This window comes from Embiotoca jacksoni, unplaced genomic scaffold (genome assembly GCF_022577435.1).
Source record: "Embiotoca jacksoni isolate LCO1_2020_lvr unplaced genomic scaffold, fEmbJac1.0.p SCAF_2, whole genome shotgun sequence".
NCBI classification, from domain to species: domain Eukaryota; kingdom Metazoa; phylum Chordata; class Actinopteri; family Embiotocidae; genus Embiotoca; species Embiotoca jacksoni.
Genome location: NW_027185340.1, coordinates 21,276,714 through 21,293,621, shown reverse-complemented (window position 1 = coordinate 21,293,621; position 16,908 = coordinate 21,276,714). Strand labels below are relative to the sequence as shown.

At 38.2% G+C, this 16,908-nt stretch overlaps 1 protein-coding gene across 1 annotated transcript; it reads right to left on the bottom strand.

The window, feature by feature from the left end:
* Window positions 1-485: 485 nt before the first annotated feature.
* il1rl2 (interleukin 1 receptor-like 2) lies at window positions 486-16,722 on the bottom strand. The gene is made up of 12 exons (XM_069155026.1): window positions 16,464-16,722; window positions 14,950-15,025; window positions 10,116-10,326; window positions 9,437-9,605; window positions 8,236-8,398; window positions 6,544-6,612; window positions 6,075-6,201; window positions 4,920-5,059; window positions 4,595-4,741; window positions 4,216-4,380; window positions 3,105-3,293; window positions 486-1,753 (listed from the first exon to the last, which is right to left on the bottom strand). The coding sequence occupies exons 2-12, from the start codon at window positions 15,014-15,016 to the stop codon at window positions 1,539-1,541; spliced, it is 1,662 nt and encodes a 553-aa protein (XP_069011127.1). The 5' UTR covers window positions 15,017-15,025; window positions 16,464-16,722; the 3' UTR covers window positions 486-1,538.
* Window positions 16,723-16,908: the final 186 nt, after the last annotated feature.

Below are 16,908 nucleotides of genomic sequence, written 5' to 3'. Positions count from 1 at the left end.
GCTTATTCACTAAGTGCAGGGAATAAGATCCATTTGATGAGGGGATTAAAAGGTTTAGTTTGCCACTAAACCTTTTACCCTGGCTTGTCAATGGATGTATGAAGAGTGGGCAGAGATTAGATATATGTCACATGTAAAAAGATTTGTCCCAAAAGGCAAGCTCACACATACCCATACAAGCTGACACACATCAACCTGCAATGATTTGTGTGACAAGTTTACATTTAAAAAAATGGTTGTTTTGATGGATGTCGTGTGTTGCCCTTTAGAGCTGTCTATGCACAGGATTTAAAAAGCATTTTTTGTGAGATGTGCCGTACATCTTGAAGTGTCAGTGACAAACAACATGTCAAGTAGATAGGGACACAGGATGCCAGCACAACGGCAAAGATAAGAAAACAGGTTGTGTATCGGAACAGGAAATATTTGTGCAAGATTTGTAGAAAGTATTAGTCACGTTTTTCTGTTTAAGACACTGTGTTTATATACAAAAGGTTTTGAATTTTTGAAGCGTGTAGCAAACAACTCAGTTAAAATCCAAACAGGATTTGCTTATGTTAAAAACATAAACAATTTTAGTCTAATGTAATAATCTTAATATATATAGCAAAAAAAAAAGAAGATAATATTCAGCAAAATAGCCCAATCAATTCTACAGTTCATTTTACAGTCATTGGTGCATTTGGGGATGTGCAAAAACAGAAATGAGTTAGAAGGCCAAACATGAACTTCAACCTAGTAATTTCATATTTGCCCTGTAACTTTTCTGATGATTATAGAGGCGCATGCTTTGTGATGCACTTCAGCTGAGAATGTACTCAGATGCAACACCTGACATGATGGAAGGTAACTAAAGGCAGCTCAGTTGTGTTTACGACAGCCTGACAGTGCTCTCACAAGGTTGGGTTATGCTAAAAAAAAAAGAGCCAGTTTGCACAATATGTCATCCAACAATACCTGAGAAAAACTTTAAAGATCATTTTAGGGCAGATTTAAAACTTGATTTAGAGAGAAACGAGAGGCAATAATCATTGAAATGTGGTAAAAATGGCAAACATTTTCAGACAGTCTCTCCTGGATGGCATTTTTAATGTTGCACTTAATTGTCATTTGTTGTTAAACTCAAAAGATGGGCTACAACTCAAAAAGAATACTGGCAGGCATTGTGTTAAACCCTGTAAGAAAACCCCTAAGAAAGAATGTAAGAACGAAGGATGAAAATAATCTGCCACACAGAGTTGTATTGCTTGTTAAGTGTTTCCATATTGTACTAATTAGGAATCTGGCATATTTTTCCATCCGTAGCGCACTCATTGTGAAATTCATTGCCAATGAGCAAGGCAGTCAGTACTGTTTGCGTACAATAGTCTGAATGGTGTATATGACGTGATGATGATGAATTACAAATAGTCGTAAAGTGAAGGAAATGCTTAACCATGTCAAAATGTGAAATGTTCCAGGAAACAGACATGAAAGTAAAATGTCAGTGTTTGGATTCTGTCAGACTTTCCTGGATTTTATGTTGCTTGAAGATAAATTCACACTTCACTTGGTTTAGACAAAAGCCTCGTCTGGAGTCTTCTTTCAGGCACTGGTGGCATGTGGTACCTCAGATTCTTCCAAAAGTTTCTGTTTGAGTTTAATTTAGTTAGTTTGTGGGATCCAGGAAAGACTTTCTTCCACTTCAGAGCACCTTGTTTCCTCTTTATGTAGCGCAGAGACTCTGGCAGGTGACTGTAATCCACAGGACCGTCTGATGAAATAGAAAACAATGTTGACCATATGAAAATTAAAAAGTTAAATACGTTTTCATTTGATCAAACCAATTCTTTCCCTTCCATTTGCAGTTGATAGTTTAATGCTTAATTTTGAGACTTTGACTGTAGTGTAACAGCCCTAAGGTTTATACCCACACTCAAACCCTAGCATGACTCACTACCAGAAAACAGAATTGTTTAATGGATGGTGAACAGGGGGGTAAACTTTGTTATTCCTAACCTTGTGGGAAATCCATTTGTTTTTTTGCTGAAACTTCATGTTGGTCCTTTAAGATTTGCAAGCATCCAGTAAGCTTAGCTTAGCATAAAGACGGGAAGAAGAGCAACGTTTCTAGGAAGAACCTAGAAGTTCAGGAAGTACAGTAACTGGTCCCAGTCAGGATGCTGTGTTCGGACTGTCCACTTGTCACCTGTATAGTCCAGCACTTAGCTTACTAATCAAAAATTTATATCAAAGTTGTTTCCACAAATGCTACTATATATTGGTCAGTAAATGCCGTTCCCTCTGGACAGAGCCAGACTAACTGCTTGCCCCCTCTGGGCTAAGTTTAGATAACCAGCTGCTGGCTGTACCTCTAAGCTGGCTGACAGATTTGAGAGTAGCATCCATCCTCTCATTGGATTCTCTGCCAGAAAGCAAATTAACTTATTTCCTAAAATGTCTAATTATTCCTTTTAAATCCTCACTAGTTTTTATGCAAAACATTTCCCCCAAAAGCGAGCAGGAAATAGTTAAAGTAAATTATTATTCTGTGCACCATGGTTCTTGATCCCAGAAACAGCATGCCCTTTCACTCAGCGGTCATTAGTTTAAAGTGTGTCTAGTTAAACTCTAATGTATTTTCAGCTGCTAACATATGGGATCATATTTGACATATTGACATCCAATTAAAAACAAAGTAACTAGGCAAACTCAGGAGTCGTTGCATTGCTTTCATTTTTGGGGAATTTGTTCTAACAGTGTAGGCTGTACCATAAACTCATTGCATCTACAGAAAGAAAAACCTTTTTGCAAACAAAACCTTTCTCATTGCAACGCATTGCATTTTCGCTGTCTGGAATTCATGTTTTATTGCCATGGATCTCGGGTTGTATGTGTTTTGTGTCTAAACTAAGTAGATTCAAGTGGACTCAAGTGGATGGATGAGATGAGCGCTATCCAGCACTACACAAGATTAGTTTGCTTGCTAATGCTACTTTTTAGACCCCAAGGGACTTAACAGGACCATTATGGCCCCTTCTGAATCAGAGTATGTGCTGCTACAGGCAGTTACCTCATGAGCAACCAGACGATTTATATACTGATGTGATAGAATGTGTCCTCACCAATTTCCACCAGAATAACTTGAAGATCATTCCGGGTTAAAGCGTCAAAAAGGCCAACTTTCTGCTCATAGCACAGCTGGTTTTGATTGTCACAAATGTGCGATGCCTCCCTTGTTTTGCCATCAGATGACAGGATGATTATCAGTCTCCGGCACTGGTGTATTGTAGCCGCTATTACATTGTGCACCGCTGTAAGAGATTAAAGACCAGAAACAAAACAAGTCATCACTCTGGGGCACACTCTGTTTCTGCAAAATGAAAACAATCCATCTCCAAAGCATAATTTCTGACTTCTTCAAGGAAAACATTTGCAACAATAAACAATGCATCACAATTGTTTCCTTGTCACTGAAGAGGATAGTGTGTCAGTGTCATGTTTTGCAACGTTCAGGCACCGAATAACCCGTCATTAGGTTTCAGAAGAGATCGTGGTTTGGGTTAAATTTTACACAGTTGCAATTTGTCTAATTGGCACCAAAGGCACCAAAACTACTTGTTTCAGGTTTAAATAAGTAATTTTACATAGGTAACATCATGTACATCACAAGAAACTTACTTACATTACATAAACGAAATCTGGTCTGACTTTTGCTTGCTCAAGGACTTAAACACCAGTCTCCCAGGTGAAAGTCCTGTGTTTGTTCTGTCCAACCAATCCCTACCTCCTCCCTAGATGTATTTTATCACTCTTTTTACCCCTGGGAATGAGAATGGGCTGTCATACCTCCGTGTACTTTTCACGCCTAAGCCAGGCAAAACGTGACACTGACACGGTATCCTTTAGTGGTCTGACGGGGCTATTGTACGCTTTGGCATGATAATGGGCTGAAAAAATGAATAGTTTACCCATATTACAAGAAAATATTCCTCTAATGGGACCTGTGGAATATCCTGAGCACCAAGTAGTCAAAGAAAAGTCAAACCGATCCTTGTATTTGCAATCAGGGGCCGAAAGCGCTCCCTGCTGGTGAATTTTGAAAACTTTTGATTTCAAGAAATATGTGATTCTTTTTCCAATGTCCATGTTGCTTCTTCTTTGTGTTCTCACTTATGTTATTTTTTACCATTATGACAGCTTTAAAAGTGAACCAGATGATTGTCTGTTCCTGACCTTCTCCAGGACAGTCGTCCCGTCCTCTGATGTACAGGGTGTAGCCATGTTGCCCCTCCAGCTCCTTAGGCAGGATCTGCAGGGCAAAGCTTTCCGTCTCATGTGAACTCAGTGTGTCGGGATGGAAGTAGCTCACATAAGCATCGAAGAGCTTCCCATCTGAAACTGTAAAAAACACAGAATTGTAGTTTGTGTTCAGTCTAAAGAGCTGATGTCAGTGTTTGTGCAGTACTTGTTTTATCTTTTCTTGATGTCAAGCAACAGCCAGCAAATGGCCTAGATAATGTTCATTTTACATATAGACAACAATATAGTTCCTGGCAGCATCTAGTCAGGTGTTACACATAAAAGCACGTACCTTTATTGATAAAATACCAACCTTGTTTTTTGGGAAAATGTGTCAGTAGTTTTCTGTAAGCCAGAACCAGGTCCACTTTAAAGAAGAAGAAGGAAGCAGTCAGGACCAGAAAAACCAGGAAGGCTGCGAGGCAGAGAGCTACAGTCATGTGGAAGGCACTGTGGTCAGCTGGAGAGAGGAGGCAGACAGGTATAAACACTCAAACATGTGGATGTGAGAACACGTACACAAAACTAAACTAAACAAAGTACTCTGAGAGGACTTCGAGGTATGATCCAATCTGTGGAATTTTTTTGTTTTTTTCTATTATTTCACATGCATTTCAAACAAAAAAAGGGTAGAATACCTTCTTGAAGCCAGGCCAAGCCCTCTTCTGCTCCAGTTGGGGTCATTACATGGCATTTAATGGGGACATTCAGGAAGTGATGAACAACTTTAGAGATGGACAGAGTGGACTTTCCAAACACCCGGCCTCTGTCATGAAAACTAAAAGGGACAGGACCCGTCAATTTATCAGTCAGTCAGTTAGTTATTAATCAGACAACCAAGACAATTTTTGTCTTCATGCTTTTGTTACACTTTGTGTAAAAGCTGCTTTTCTTTTCTTGATGATACTCCAGTCTCGGCACACATTATTTGGGCCCATTTTAGTTTTTTCTTCAGATATCAAGTGCTGATTGCCAGACTACTTTAATCACTGACAAATACGGTCCAGTGCCAGGTTTGTTGTTTTGCAATTAGGTAACTTCAGAGTTAAAGGGTGCTTTCATACCTACCTTGTTTGGTCCAAACCTTCATACTTTTCAGTTTGGTCTGAATCTTAAGAGCAGGTGTGAAAGGCCCTTTAACTCCGTTCCATACCAAAGGAACACAATTTGGCGCAACCAAAAGAGGTGGTCCAGAGGTGGTCTGAACCACGGCTCAGTTACTTTAGAGTGTAAAAACTATTTTTGGAAGGTTCAGACTTTTGGATCAAGTACAGGAGGTTGATGAGGAGACAAATATTTCATTTAATTTAGTCTGAAACACATAAAAATGCAGAAACTTATAACTTATTTTTGCAGGGTAAAATACGTGCTGGTAGTAATGCCATAATGATAAAAGTATAATGGCAATGCAATAAATGTTCATTTGTTTTTCTCCATTCAAATGGAAAAGGCCACAACACGTAGACGTCTGTTGCACACCCATTAACAAACCAATCAATGTCAACTATAGGGAGACGCAGCCTCATAGGTGATCATGATAGCACATTGGTATGTCATTCACAGTTCTTTCATGAAAAATTACAAAGTGAAAATGAAACTAACTGGATCAAATTTGTACACTGTAATAAAAACATGAACCTTGGAAAACGCCACAGATTTGGTAGTCGCACCGTTGGAGGGTCGCGGCTCTAACTGCAGACTAGTTTTAGTTTGCGTGTTTATCGTGTTTTGTTAACAACCCTGTCTGTGTGAGTGGACGGGCGGAAACAGCATGACAGGAAGTAGAAACTCACTATTTCCAGGACTCACTAAGCTCCTCGTAGTCCTCAGTGAAAGTCCCATTAACTGTCCAGTACATGGTGGTCTCACTGTCCTCCGTGAAGCCTATGTAGGCTTCACATTTCAGCTCCACTCTCGTACCTGCTCATGAGCAAAGAAAAAAAACAAAGCAGCTGTCACGCTACACATCATGATGTTTTGATTAAATTGTCACCGTCAGCAGAAAAGATCTTTCACATCACAGCAACTAGAAATCTGAAATCTGAGTACTTTTGCAAACCAAACGGGGAAAGATCTAAAACACATGTATATCAAAGCTCCAGTATCTCTTGAAAGGTTGCCCTTTGGGTGAATCAAGTCCAATTATAAGATGACAAACCCAAGGATTTTTACTGTCCCACAATTCTTTCATTCCTTTCACTTCAAATCATCAAACAATGTGTGTCAGTATGTGCATGTCACTGTGGTTTGTGTATTACTCACCCAGTTTAACCATGACCACTTCCTGTAGGAGCACAATCTGGGGCATCGGAATAATTGAAACTGACACATCTAAAAACACATAACAGAAATGAATACAGTACAATGAAAGAATCTGTCACAAGGAAAAGCAAAATATAAACTAAAGGAATAGAATGAAACAAATAAATCAGAGAAAACAAAGTGGTACTTAGTTACACTCATTCACTCCCACAGCAATACTCTCACTTTGGCCTCCTGCAGCTCATTTCATAAAGTGATAACCATAAATTAAACTGCTGTACAGGCCAGTGCATGGATTTCAGTCATATGGCATTACAATAACAGTAATTTACATAATAACCAAAGATGTGCAGTCCTGTCCGAAATCATTGGTGCTATCAATTTTAAGTAAATAATTTAGAATATCTTTGGAGATAAATGTACTTTTATTTTATTTTTTTGAATATTTAATTAAATGTCTCAAATGTATCAAAGGAATGACGAAACCAGAAGACTACCAAGGCATCTTAGAACAGATTGTGTTAACCAGTGTCAGAAAACTAGGTTTGAGACGACGGTCTTGGGTCTTTCAGCAGGACAACAACCCAAAGCACACATCCAGCAGCACAAAAGACTGGTTCAAATGGAAAATATCATTTGTTTTGAACTAGCCAGCAATGAGTCCTAACCAGAATCCCGTTGCAACCAGAAATCTGCCAATGCAAAAAGACTCCTGCAAACTAAAAAGAGCTTTGGATGGAAGAACCTATACCAGAGAGATATTAGAAGCTTCTGGATGGCCATAAGAAATGTTTAAAGGCTTTCATTGTTGCCTGGTTTTATATCACAGTATGTAATACACCTGCTAGTCCATAATGACATAATTTGTCAGTGTCATGCTTTACCTCACCTAGGGGTGATGAAACCATGTGGTAAGGTTCAGGAAACCTTGGTTAGGCGACACACAAAAACTACTTGGTTTGGGTTAGGACAAGATTTGTTAAAGAAATCCATGCTGCTCTCTCAAACTCAAACTCAAAACCAATTCCTGTGTTTGATCCATCTAACCAACAAAAATCTGCCTTAAAACTCAAAATTCATCACTTTATTTTATTTCTTCAAATGAACTCAATCACATGACCTTCGTCACAAGACTTCTTTCTTTGACCTTGGTCATACGTGTATGTAGTTTTAATGCCTTGGCGAGGCAAAATGTTACAGTGACACGGTACCCTCTAGTGGACTGACCGGTGTATTACATATTGTGGGGTGATACTGGGCTGAATTATTAGTGAAGCGTGCCAAAAAATGTACGTACATTTTGCGTTTGTATTATTTTATCACAATGCAACTTTTTTTTCATAGACATTTTATTATAGCTTATGTGGGAATTGTTGAATTGTTGGGTTTCTTTGTATAATATTGTAAAGTCTTGCTGTAAGGACTTTGACGTGTTAAGTGCCATGAAATAACCTATGTTGTGATTTGGCGCTATATAAATAAAGTTGAATTGAATTGAATTGAATTAAAAAGTATCCTGATTATACAAAATTGGTTAATTTGCATAACTGTCTAAGGGTATTTTGAATGATGTACTCAGGGCTGCCAACAATAACTCAATGACAGGAAAAAAAAAAAAAAAAAAAAAAAAAATCTGAAAATGCTAAATAATTTCCTCATCATGGATTTAAACACTTCAGGTACAGTACATACCTGTAATATTCAGCTGGATGCTGCGTGCTGCTGTGTACTTCCTGCCGTCCAGGTTAATGTCTACCAGGCAGGTGTATTTCCCAGCATCCCTCTCTGAGGTTGGAGTCAGCCTCACATCACCATTTGCATTCAAAGAGATGGGCTGCTGCACTGGGTGGCTGTCCTACACACAGAAACACACCACGCAGTTATTTGTCACTGTGTGACGACAAACATTATTTTGCATTTAAATTCTACAAAAAACATTTTGACAAAGAGGTGCACACTTGACAACAAATCAAAAGTCAGAAGCAATTTAATAAATCACAACAATTAACATTAAAATTGACCTCATTAAAATAAGATCAGTTAAAACAAAAGCAAATGAAAAGACAAAATACCAAAATTAGACTACTAAAGACAAAAAAATTGGACAGGCAGTTTTCCTCTGCTTCTGGTCTGTATGTTCAGATAAGTGGACAATAATCACATCTAACTCTCCACAAGAAACCAAATAAATGTATTTCTCAAAATGTTTTGGCAAAAAATGGTTGCTATAGTATTGTTCTTCGATTTTGGGGCGTCACAAAGAACATTGTACTCAACAGATGCCGGCCTTAAAGGATGAGGATGATTGTATATTTTTAACAATGCATTCGTCAATTACTCATAACTTTCTCATCACCCTGCATTGTCTGTGGAATCCAGTGAGTGACTGTCTGCCAATCTTCCATCCAATCAGATATGTACTGTAACTACTGTAGAACTATAGAAACCAGTGTCATCAGTGAGAGAAGATGTTTTGTACAAGCTTCACTTCCTGTAGATGTCAGGACACACGCGTCCCCTGGTATATACAGGAGGGGGCAGTGTTGCATTTATCAAGCCATAGAGTACGGGACACAATGCACACATCACTACACAAACCACAGCTAAGGAAAAAATTTACAATTCTGAAAATTGATTATCTAAAGTAGTTTATTAAATTTCAGCACTTCCCGTTGATATCATCACTTTTTTTCTGTCCTCTCTTCACTGCATTCATTTCCATCTGCTGGGTTTATACAGATTGCAACTGACTACAGAGGCAGCACTTGTGTGACGTTTGGGTGGTGACAACCATCAACCGACTTCCTTTGTAATCTAAACCAACCAAACTGAAAGCTAAATGAAGTAAAGACACATGCATCAAGGCAGGTAAATGCAGTAAAGGAGTTATTACCTTCATCCATCGTATGTTACTGATGTTATTCAGTCTGAAGATTTCTTTCTGTTGGCAAGGAATACTTTCACTGACGCCCGTCGTGATGGCTTTGGTATCAGATGCATCAGGACACTCTCCGCTGGACACCAACACCCAAAACTTCATCCTAAAAAATCCAGTCCCATCCCTAACGAGAAGGAGATAAACACTGAAACAGCTGTTCTAGTGACATATGTGACCTTTTTGTTCATGGATCTTGTTTATTTTGCAGCTCTGAGTTGATGTTCCAATTATGTCATTATACTTTCAACGTGTGTGTGTGTGTGTGTGTGTGTGTGTGTGTGTGTGTGTGTGTGTGTGTGTGTGTGTGTGTGTGTGTGTGTGTGTGTGTGCGTGTGCGTGTGTGTTTAGCAAAACTGAAGAAAGGCGTTAACATTAAATTCAATACAGACGTTTGACTTAAAATACAAACAACTTTATAAACGTGCAATAAACAACCACAGGTGCGAGTAGCCAGGTGTTGTCACTAACAGATAAACCATCCATGCTTGGTTTGTTTACATTTTGTGGGGTGCGGGACAACCTCGTTTTATACGTCAACAATTTTGCAATGAACTATGGGAAAGTCCCTCAGGAAAGTCTGCAAATAAGGGCGCATAAAAGGATCAGAAAGTCTGCATCTGTGCTGTAAGGATACCTTTTCTCACAGGTGTAGATTCCATTATGAGACAACTGCACGGGCAGAAACCACAGTAACCCGTCCCTGACTTCCACTCCGGTGGGCAGGCTCAGGTCCCCTCTGTCCCCTCTGCTCCAGACGACCCGGGCACGAGCACCAACATTGTGGCACCTCAGCAGAAATAAGTGACCAGCACTCACATGGTAGATCTCTGTCTCCCTGCTGTGGTCTGGAAGTGGCAGTGCAGAAGGAGGCCAGTGACATGTCATTCAGTGTTGGGGTAAAAACTTTGACATGAACACAGCAGTAGATGAGGATGACATGCAACATGTTAGCTGACAGAGGAGGCGTTGCTGAAATAAACAGAGAAAAGTACAAGTCCGGGCATAAACAAGCACTTTGCATGCAACAAAAGGGAAGAACAACGCGATTTTTATCCATCCGTTCATTCCCTGCCATTGCTAAGGAGGGTATGTATTCAGTCCTGATTATTTGTTTCAGCACAATATCTCCGAAACAACCTCTTACATTTAATTTTTTTTTTAAAGTAGTTGGACAGTTTAGCAATGGCCCACAGACAGCTCCATAATCTGCTCAGTTATAAAGAAATATCTTATTGTTTTTCCTCAGAACATTTGAAGTAGAACCTTTCCAGACACTCACTAACATCAGAATAACAGAGGAGTACAGGAAATAAGGGGATTGTGCCGTGTTGGTGGAATTATTCCCTCTGACTGCTTCCATGCTGTGATGCACAACCGAATTCAATATTTCAATTTTTCTGTGGTTTTTTTTAACCTTCACTTTATAAAATGATTGTCATATTAATATGTGGCATATATATAGCCTACATTTATAAATCTAACACTAATCAGCTAATAAATTGAAAGAAAGGCGGCTACTGAGTACACAATGAAGACTTAAATGATGAGACTGGGGTGATGGTGCTCATTCTCTTTTTAACCCTAATTACAGTTAATTTGAGACATTAAAATGAGGCATGATGGAGAAACAAATTTCATTTAAAAAAATGAATCATCAAGTAGGCCTACAGAACAAGTGTGCAACGACATTAATGAAGTTAAAACATAAAAAAAAAAAAAATCCAACATCACAGCTAAGGCAGGAAGTGCAGGATCAAAATGAGAGTGTGTAACAGTGTACAAACCAAATCCCTGATTCACCGGATGTAGAATGTTTAAACCCGCCATTAAACTTCGAGCAGCAAACTACATACTGAAAATGGCTCGTTTTGATGAAAATCCTGCAATAATACAGGCCGCTTGGTTCTTTTCTTTCTATTCCCAGTATTTAGCCATTTTAATGCCAGTGCTCGTCTCTCCACCTCCAAATGTTCCACCAAAACACCCCCTCCCCCCCAACGCTATTTTGCAACGGCACCATCAGTGCGGCTTTGGGCTGCCCAAGATGATCGTGATTGGTTTAAGGAAATACAAACAAACCAAAGTGGGTTTTTTATATTATATATATATATAAAAATCAACTCTGGTTTAACTTAAAGTAACCTCACTTCAAATACACACGTCCATTTGCTTCATCGCTTGTGACACTTCCCCGTTACTGCCACATTCCAGTGTGTGTAACATGCTTGAGTAACGCATGTTTTGAGTCATGTTTTAATAAAAAATATATATATAATTCTTATTCCATCATTTTAAATGTAAATATTTTCCTTCCTTTAGTCCTCCATGGTAATAAACTGAGTGTGCTTTGGTTGTGGACTGGTGGTCGGGACAAAACAAGACATTTCAGGCTGCGACTTCAGCTTTAGGAAACACTGAATGACATTTTTCTCCATTTTCTGACATCGTAAAATCCAAACAACTAATCAATTAATCGAGAAAATAATCGACAGATTCGTCGATATTGAAAGTATTTTTCTCTTTGATTGCCCAATCCTGTGGGTCTTTCCCAGCACTTCTTCAAAGAATGAGGAAGCACCTTGTTTGCCAGTTACTGTTACAGATGTAAATCCATTTTCAGTAAAATACTGAAAGCACCAAAAAAACGTAAAGCAGTGATACATGACACTAATCACAGATTCTGTTGCTGCCTGGTTGATCACAGTGTTATCAGCTGATTGCACCAGTTTATTGACACACTATAGGAGAATGAGGCGCGAAAGCAGATTACAACTGGACTAAAATATAATTGACAATTAAGGCAGATTGTGATTATAGAATTATGATACGAAAATTTTACATTGACTGCTATTATCTGTTGTGTAACCTGTTCACTAAGAAATAAACAGTAAAGTTGCCATGACGCTGCCTCAGAAATAGTGAAACCCTGCTGGAAACATCCTGCTGCAAATATCTCCCTCCTCATGTAAAATTTAAAACTTGCTGGATGAAAAATGACCTCTTAAAGCATCAGGATTGTCTGCTTGTTTAATCATCTCAACCACAAATGAGGTATACTTTACATTACTGGTAGATATTTCAGGAAGCGCATACTGTCAGTTTTATGACTGATATCGTATTCTTCTGGTCTCTGGTTTCCCTTCATTTTATGACGGAATGAAAATGATCTTTTACATTTTGTGTGAGACTAAACAACTTGTCAAGTTTATTTATTCATAACATTGTTGTTATATGGTAGTGCAATGCAAGACTTAATGTAGCTGTATGAGGCTGTCAGTTCTTCTGTTGTCTCTTGGATTGTTAAGGAAACCTCGTTTGCTGCAACAAGAGGAGTTTATGAAATGCTTCTTAACACATCTAAAGCTGGAAGCCTTCAACTGAAAACCTGTCGCATCTTCAGTAGAATTTAATAGATCCAGCTTTCCATGCCAAGCTGACTTTCGTTGTGTAAATTCACTCCTTTTCCTTTTTCATGCAGTGCTGACCTCTTTCAGCAAAAAGGGGCTTCCTGAAGACTCAACCATAAAAGCGTGAATGTAAATGTTTGCTGTGTTTGACCTATTTACTCAGCAGGGGAGGCAGGTTAAAAGAACCCGCTGACCTTACAAAGTGTTGAACAGTGGCATCTGTTAAAAATCTTTTTATGTCATGAGATGATTACGGTAAGTGAGGCCTGCTTTCTACTGCTCACCTAGCCAGAAGTCTAACTTTACCTGTACAGGGTTTGTTTTTAGATCTTCCTATTAACATTGTGTCTATTGATGTTAATATGAGCAGGGACAAGGACACACATGTTGCTTTAATACTGGGTCTAACTAATATTTTCGGTTGATGCCCACAAGAATAGCTATTATCTTCATCTATCTCTTATAATTATATCTATTATTATCAGCGACACGGTTCTCAACAAAATGTTAACAGCAGCACAGTGGAGCACTCTGATATTACAAAACAAGCAGCAGATTTCACTATGAAATAACACAAAGCTGATGTTAGAAGTGGTAATGAATGTCTTGTACTTATGATGGACATCGACGCTACCTTGAAAAAGTAGGTTAAAATCCATCGGTGATGCAGAATGGAAACGGTCTTTTTAGCCTAATCCTAACTATGTGAACTCACGTGGCTTTCTATTTCTCTCTGGACTGTGTTCATATAATTTGTTGGCCACATCACTGTGCGATTGCTGAAGCAGCCTCAACCTTTAGTTTGACCTACACCTGCATTCAGAGCTCTCTCTTATTGAATACTGCTGAGGACCATGCAGCTGTTCTGCTGTCTTCATTCACTCCGAGGCACAATTTTGGGCAAATAGTGAGTGCAAATCCGTCTCATCAGAAATAATATGGCTCATGTCTCACATTGGAATTGCAGGATCCCTAAACTATCATATTGTGTTGTTGTAATCTTCAATTATCACTATAAGGTTTTTTTTTTTAATGTGAATCTGTCCCTTTTAACTTGTTGGTTCAGTTTAACGTGTTTCTCATTGACCACTTTGCCATCAGTTAATTATTATCATTAGTATTCAAGTGCCTTGACTAACTACACTAACATAACTCTGATGAATACTATCTTGTTCTGTGCTTTCTAGACCTTTGTCTTGATCCCATATTTGATACCTCATCACATTACCATATCTCTGTGAATACAGTATGATGTCCAAGAATTTGAAATTTGACTTGCATATGAAAAGTCATTAGGACCCTAAACTGTTTGTACATATTTTAATACCCCTGCAGTTCTCTAGAAATATAAGGATGACTTAATGTCTGGAAGTACATCCTATTTTTTCCAACCAACCTATGAAAATGAACTGGCTGAGAGTTCTGTTTTGTTTTCTTTTATTCAGAGTTAAGTTATCAATATATTTATGTTGTTCATAGATTATTTAATTATTTGTGGTGTTCTTCTTTCAGTTTTTAGGTTACCATATTTTTTTTAAAGATATGAAAAATCCGAACAAGCGTTGCTCAATCAGGTTTATAAAGCAGGTTTATGCAGCAGGTTTATCAAGCAGGTTTATCAAGCAGGTTTATCAAGCAGGTTTATCAAGCGCCTGTTAAACAGTTCATGTGCAACAAAAGCAATGTTGCAACACAAGCCACTAGTTTTAACTTTCAGTTTATTGTTTAACAAATAAGGAATACATGTTCCTGTCTTATAAGCTTTCTAAATGGTTCATGGTTTTGAGCTTCACATTTACTGTGTAAAGACAGAGTCCAAAGGTAGTATTTGTTTCCTAACACCTAGACTGCACTGTTTATTCCTTGACTGGAAGAATAAGGAAACTGAAACTACTCAAAAGTAAGAGTCAGCAAATACTGAAAACAGCTAACTGAACAACGGCATTATTTCATAAATGTTCTGTAAAGCAGACAGAGCTTAGTTTCAGAAGTTATTCCAAGCAGCTGAAGCTTTTCTTAGTCTGCAAAGCGCTCATAAGAATTATGATGATCAATACTCACTGTTTGCCACAGCCAGTGCCAGAGACAGCAGTGTATTCAGCAAGCACACCCAGCCTGCTGCCGCCATAGTTCTCTTCTGTGGGAGTGGACAGGTTACATTTCATTAAAGTCCTCTGGCATTTCCGCAACATGGCTCATGTTGTCAGCCAAACTAACTCTCTGCAATGAATAAGGTTTCTTGAAACATTTCCCGAGAGGCTTTTGAACAACTTCCCTTAAAGGGAAGTGACAGATTCCGCTTGCACGACTGACACAAAGAAGTCACGGACAAAACACTCCCAATAAAGTCCCAGGAAGTTCCACTGATTGGCGTTTCTTTGCAATTGGTCAAACACATAAAGGAGCAAGCAGTCTTAATTTCTATCTCTCTTTTGATCTTAATTAACATATAATCTGACTGTTACTCATAATTATACTTTCATTATAAACTTGCAGTATGATAGGGTGAGTATTATTTTGGTGTTTATGTTTTTATCCTGGAGAAGACATAGCATGGGATTTTTTTTTAAAGGCACAGATGGTTTACAAATCAAGAAGTACAAAAAGGTGCCACATACATTATATAATAATTGATGAATAACTTATTAACACTTAACAGGTTGTGAATAAGTCTTTAGTAGTTTTACAATCTTAACAGGACTGGACTGAGGTGACATATCAGGGCATTTATAGACAAGGTCATTTGCAGCACTTGTCCCCTTGTATAAAAAAAACAACTGCAATGCCTATTTTGATCTATTCTAGACTTAACATCATTGACTAGGTATATAAACAATTATGATTGCAAACTTGGTGCAAAGATTTGAAATGAATAAGCCGTTCATTTTACTGTATTTCACCACCGTGGCTGTTATCAGTGCTAAGAAAGGTTTATGGTCTTCAGTGAGAGCAGTCCTGTCATTGCATGTTAAACCCGGCACCTTCAAAGACTTCTTTTTTGAGTCATGTATAATTAATGAGAAACAATCGTGTACTAAAATTGTTTTGGCCAATATGGAAAAAGAGTTTTGTTTGTCCTTTATGTCATTTGACAGTTCACTCAGATATCCTTTAAAAATGTGCCTTGCTGTGAGTGATAACCCCACAAAGCAGCGAAGCTTCTGAGAACGTCACTCTGTCTACCTATAATGAAAAAATAGATGAAATAAATGTTGAGACCAAAATGGATTTAGAAATAATTTGCTTTAAATTCTAATGAATAGCTAATAAATAGATAGTGAGTACCAAAAAGCAGAAAAGATCTACAGTAATATTGTCTGACATTAGAGATACACAGTACATAAAAACAACTATAAAAACAATTTCAGTCAATATGAAACTATTGTTGTTAAAGTCACAGACACAAGCATCAAGTATAGACTGGGATGCGATAGGTATACTGTTGTACTGATGATCATAAACCATTATCTAAACTCACCATGAACTATAACATACAGTACATTGTAAATCCCCTCTTTGTTCACAATCTAAAAGAACAGACTGCAACTGTAGTTTCGATGATAATTTGAACTTACCAGGCTGAGCGTTAAGACTTAAAACGAGCTGCTTGTTACCAGCACTGAACCTCTGACGAGCTGCTGGGTTTTCCCTCCACCTGTCTTGTTTGCGTTTGCTGCTGTTCCACTAACCCTGCATGAGGTTTCCACTCAACATATAAAAAGAACCTCTTGCTTTGTAGTGTAGGGGCGGGACAATGATTCCTCCACAGTAAACTAGAGCTTTGGTTCAAATAAAAGCCTAAAGACCTCATTTCAGAAATGAAAGTGACAATTTCATATTGCAGTGTAATTAAAACACAGATAAAATGTATAGGTTATGTGATGAAACATGCTAAATCAGTAGACCCACTGTAGTAATGTTTTTTTTAATGAGAAAGGACAATCAAGTCTAAAATGAAAAAAGCCTATGGTTCACCATTTCCTTTGTTTTACATGCTGCTATGAACAGAAAGTGAAGCAC

Bases quoted from the DNA above. Each gene is read 5' to 3' on its own strand.
- il1rl2 (XM_069155026.1), bottom strand. From the start codon at position 15,016: ATGGCGGCAGCAGGCTGGGTGTGCTTGCTGAATACACTGCTGTCTCTG. The intron at 9,606-10,115 runs GTATCCTTACAG...CCTTCTCGTTAG, and splicing joins ATCTACACCTGTGAGAAAAG to GGATGGGACTGGATTTTTTA. The intron at 5,060-6,074 runs GTGAGTTTCTAC...TGTCCCTTTTAG, and splicing joins CTTAGTGAGTCCTGGAAATA to TTTTCATGACAGAGGCCGGG.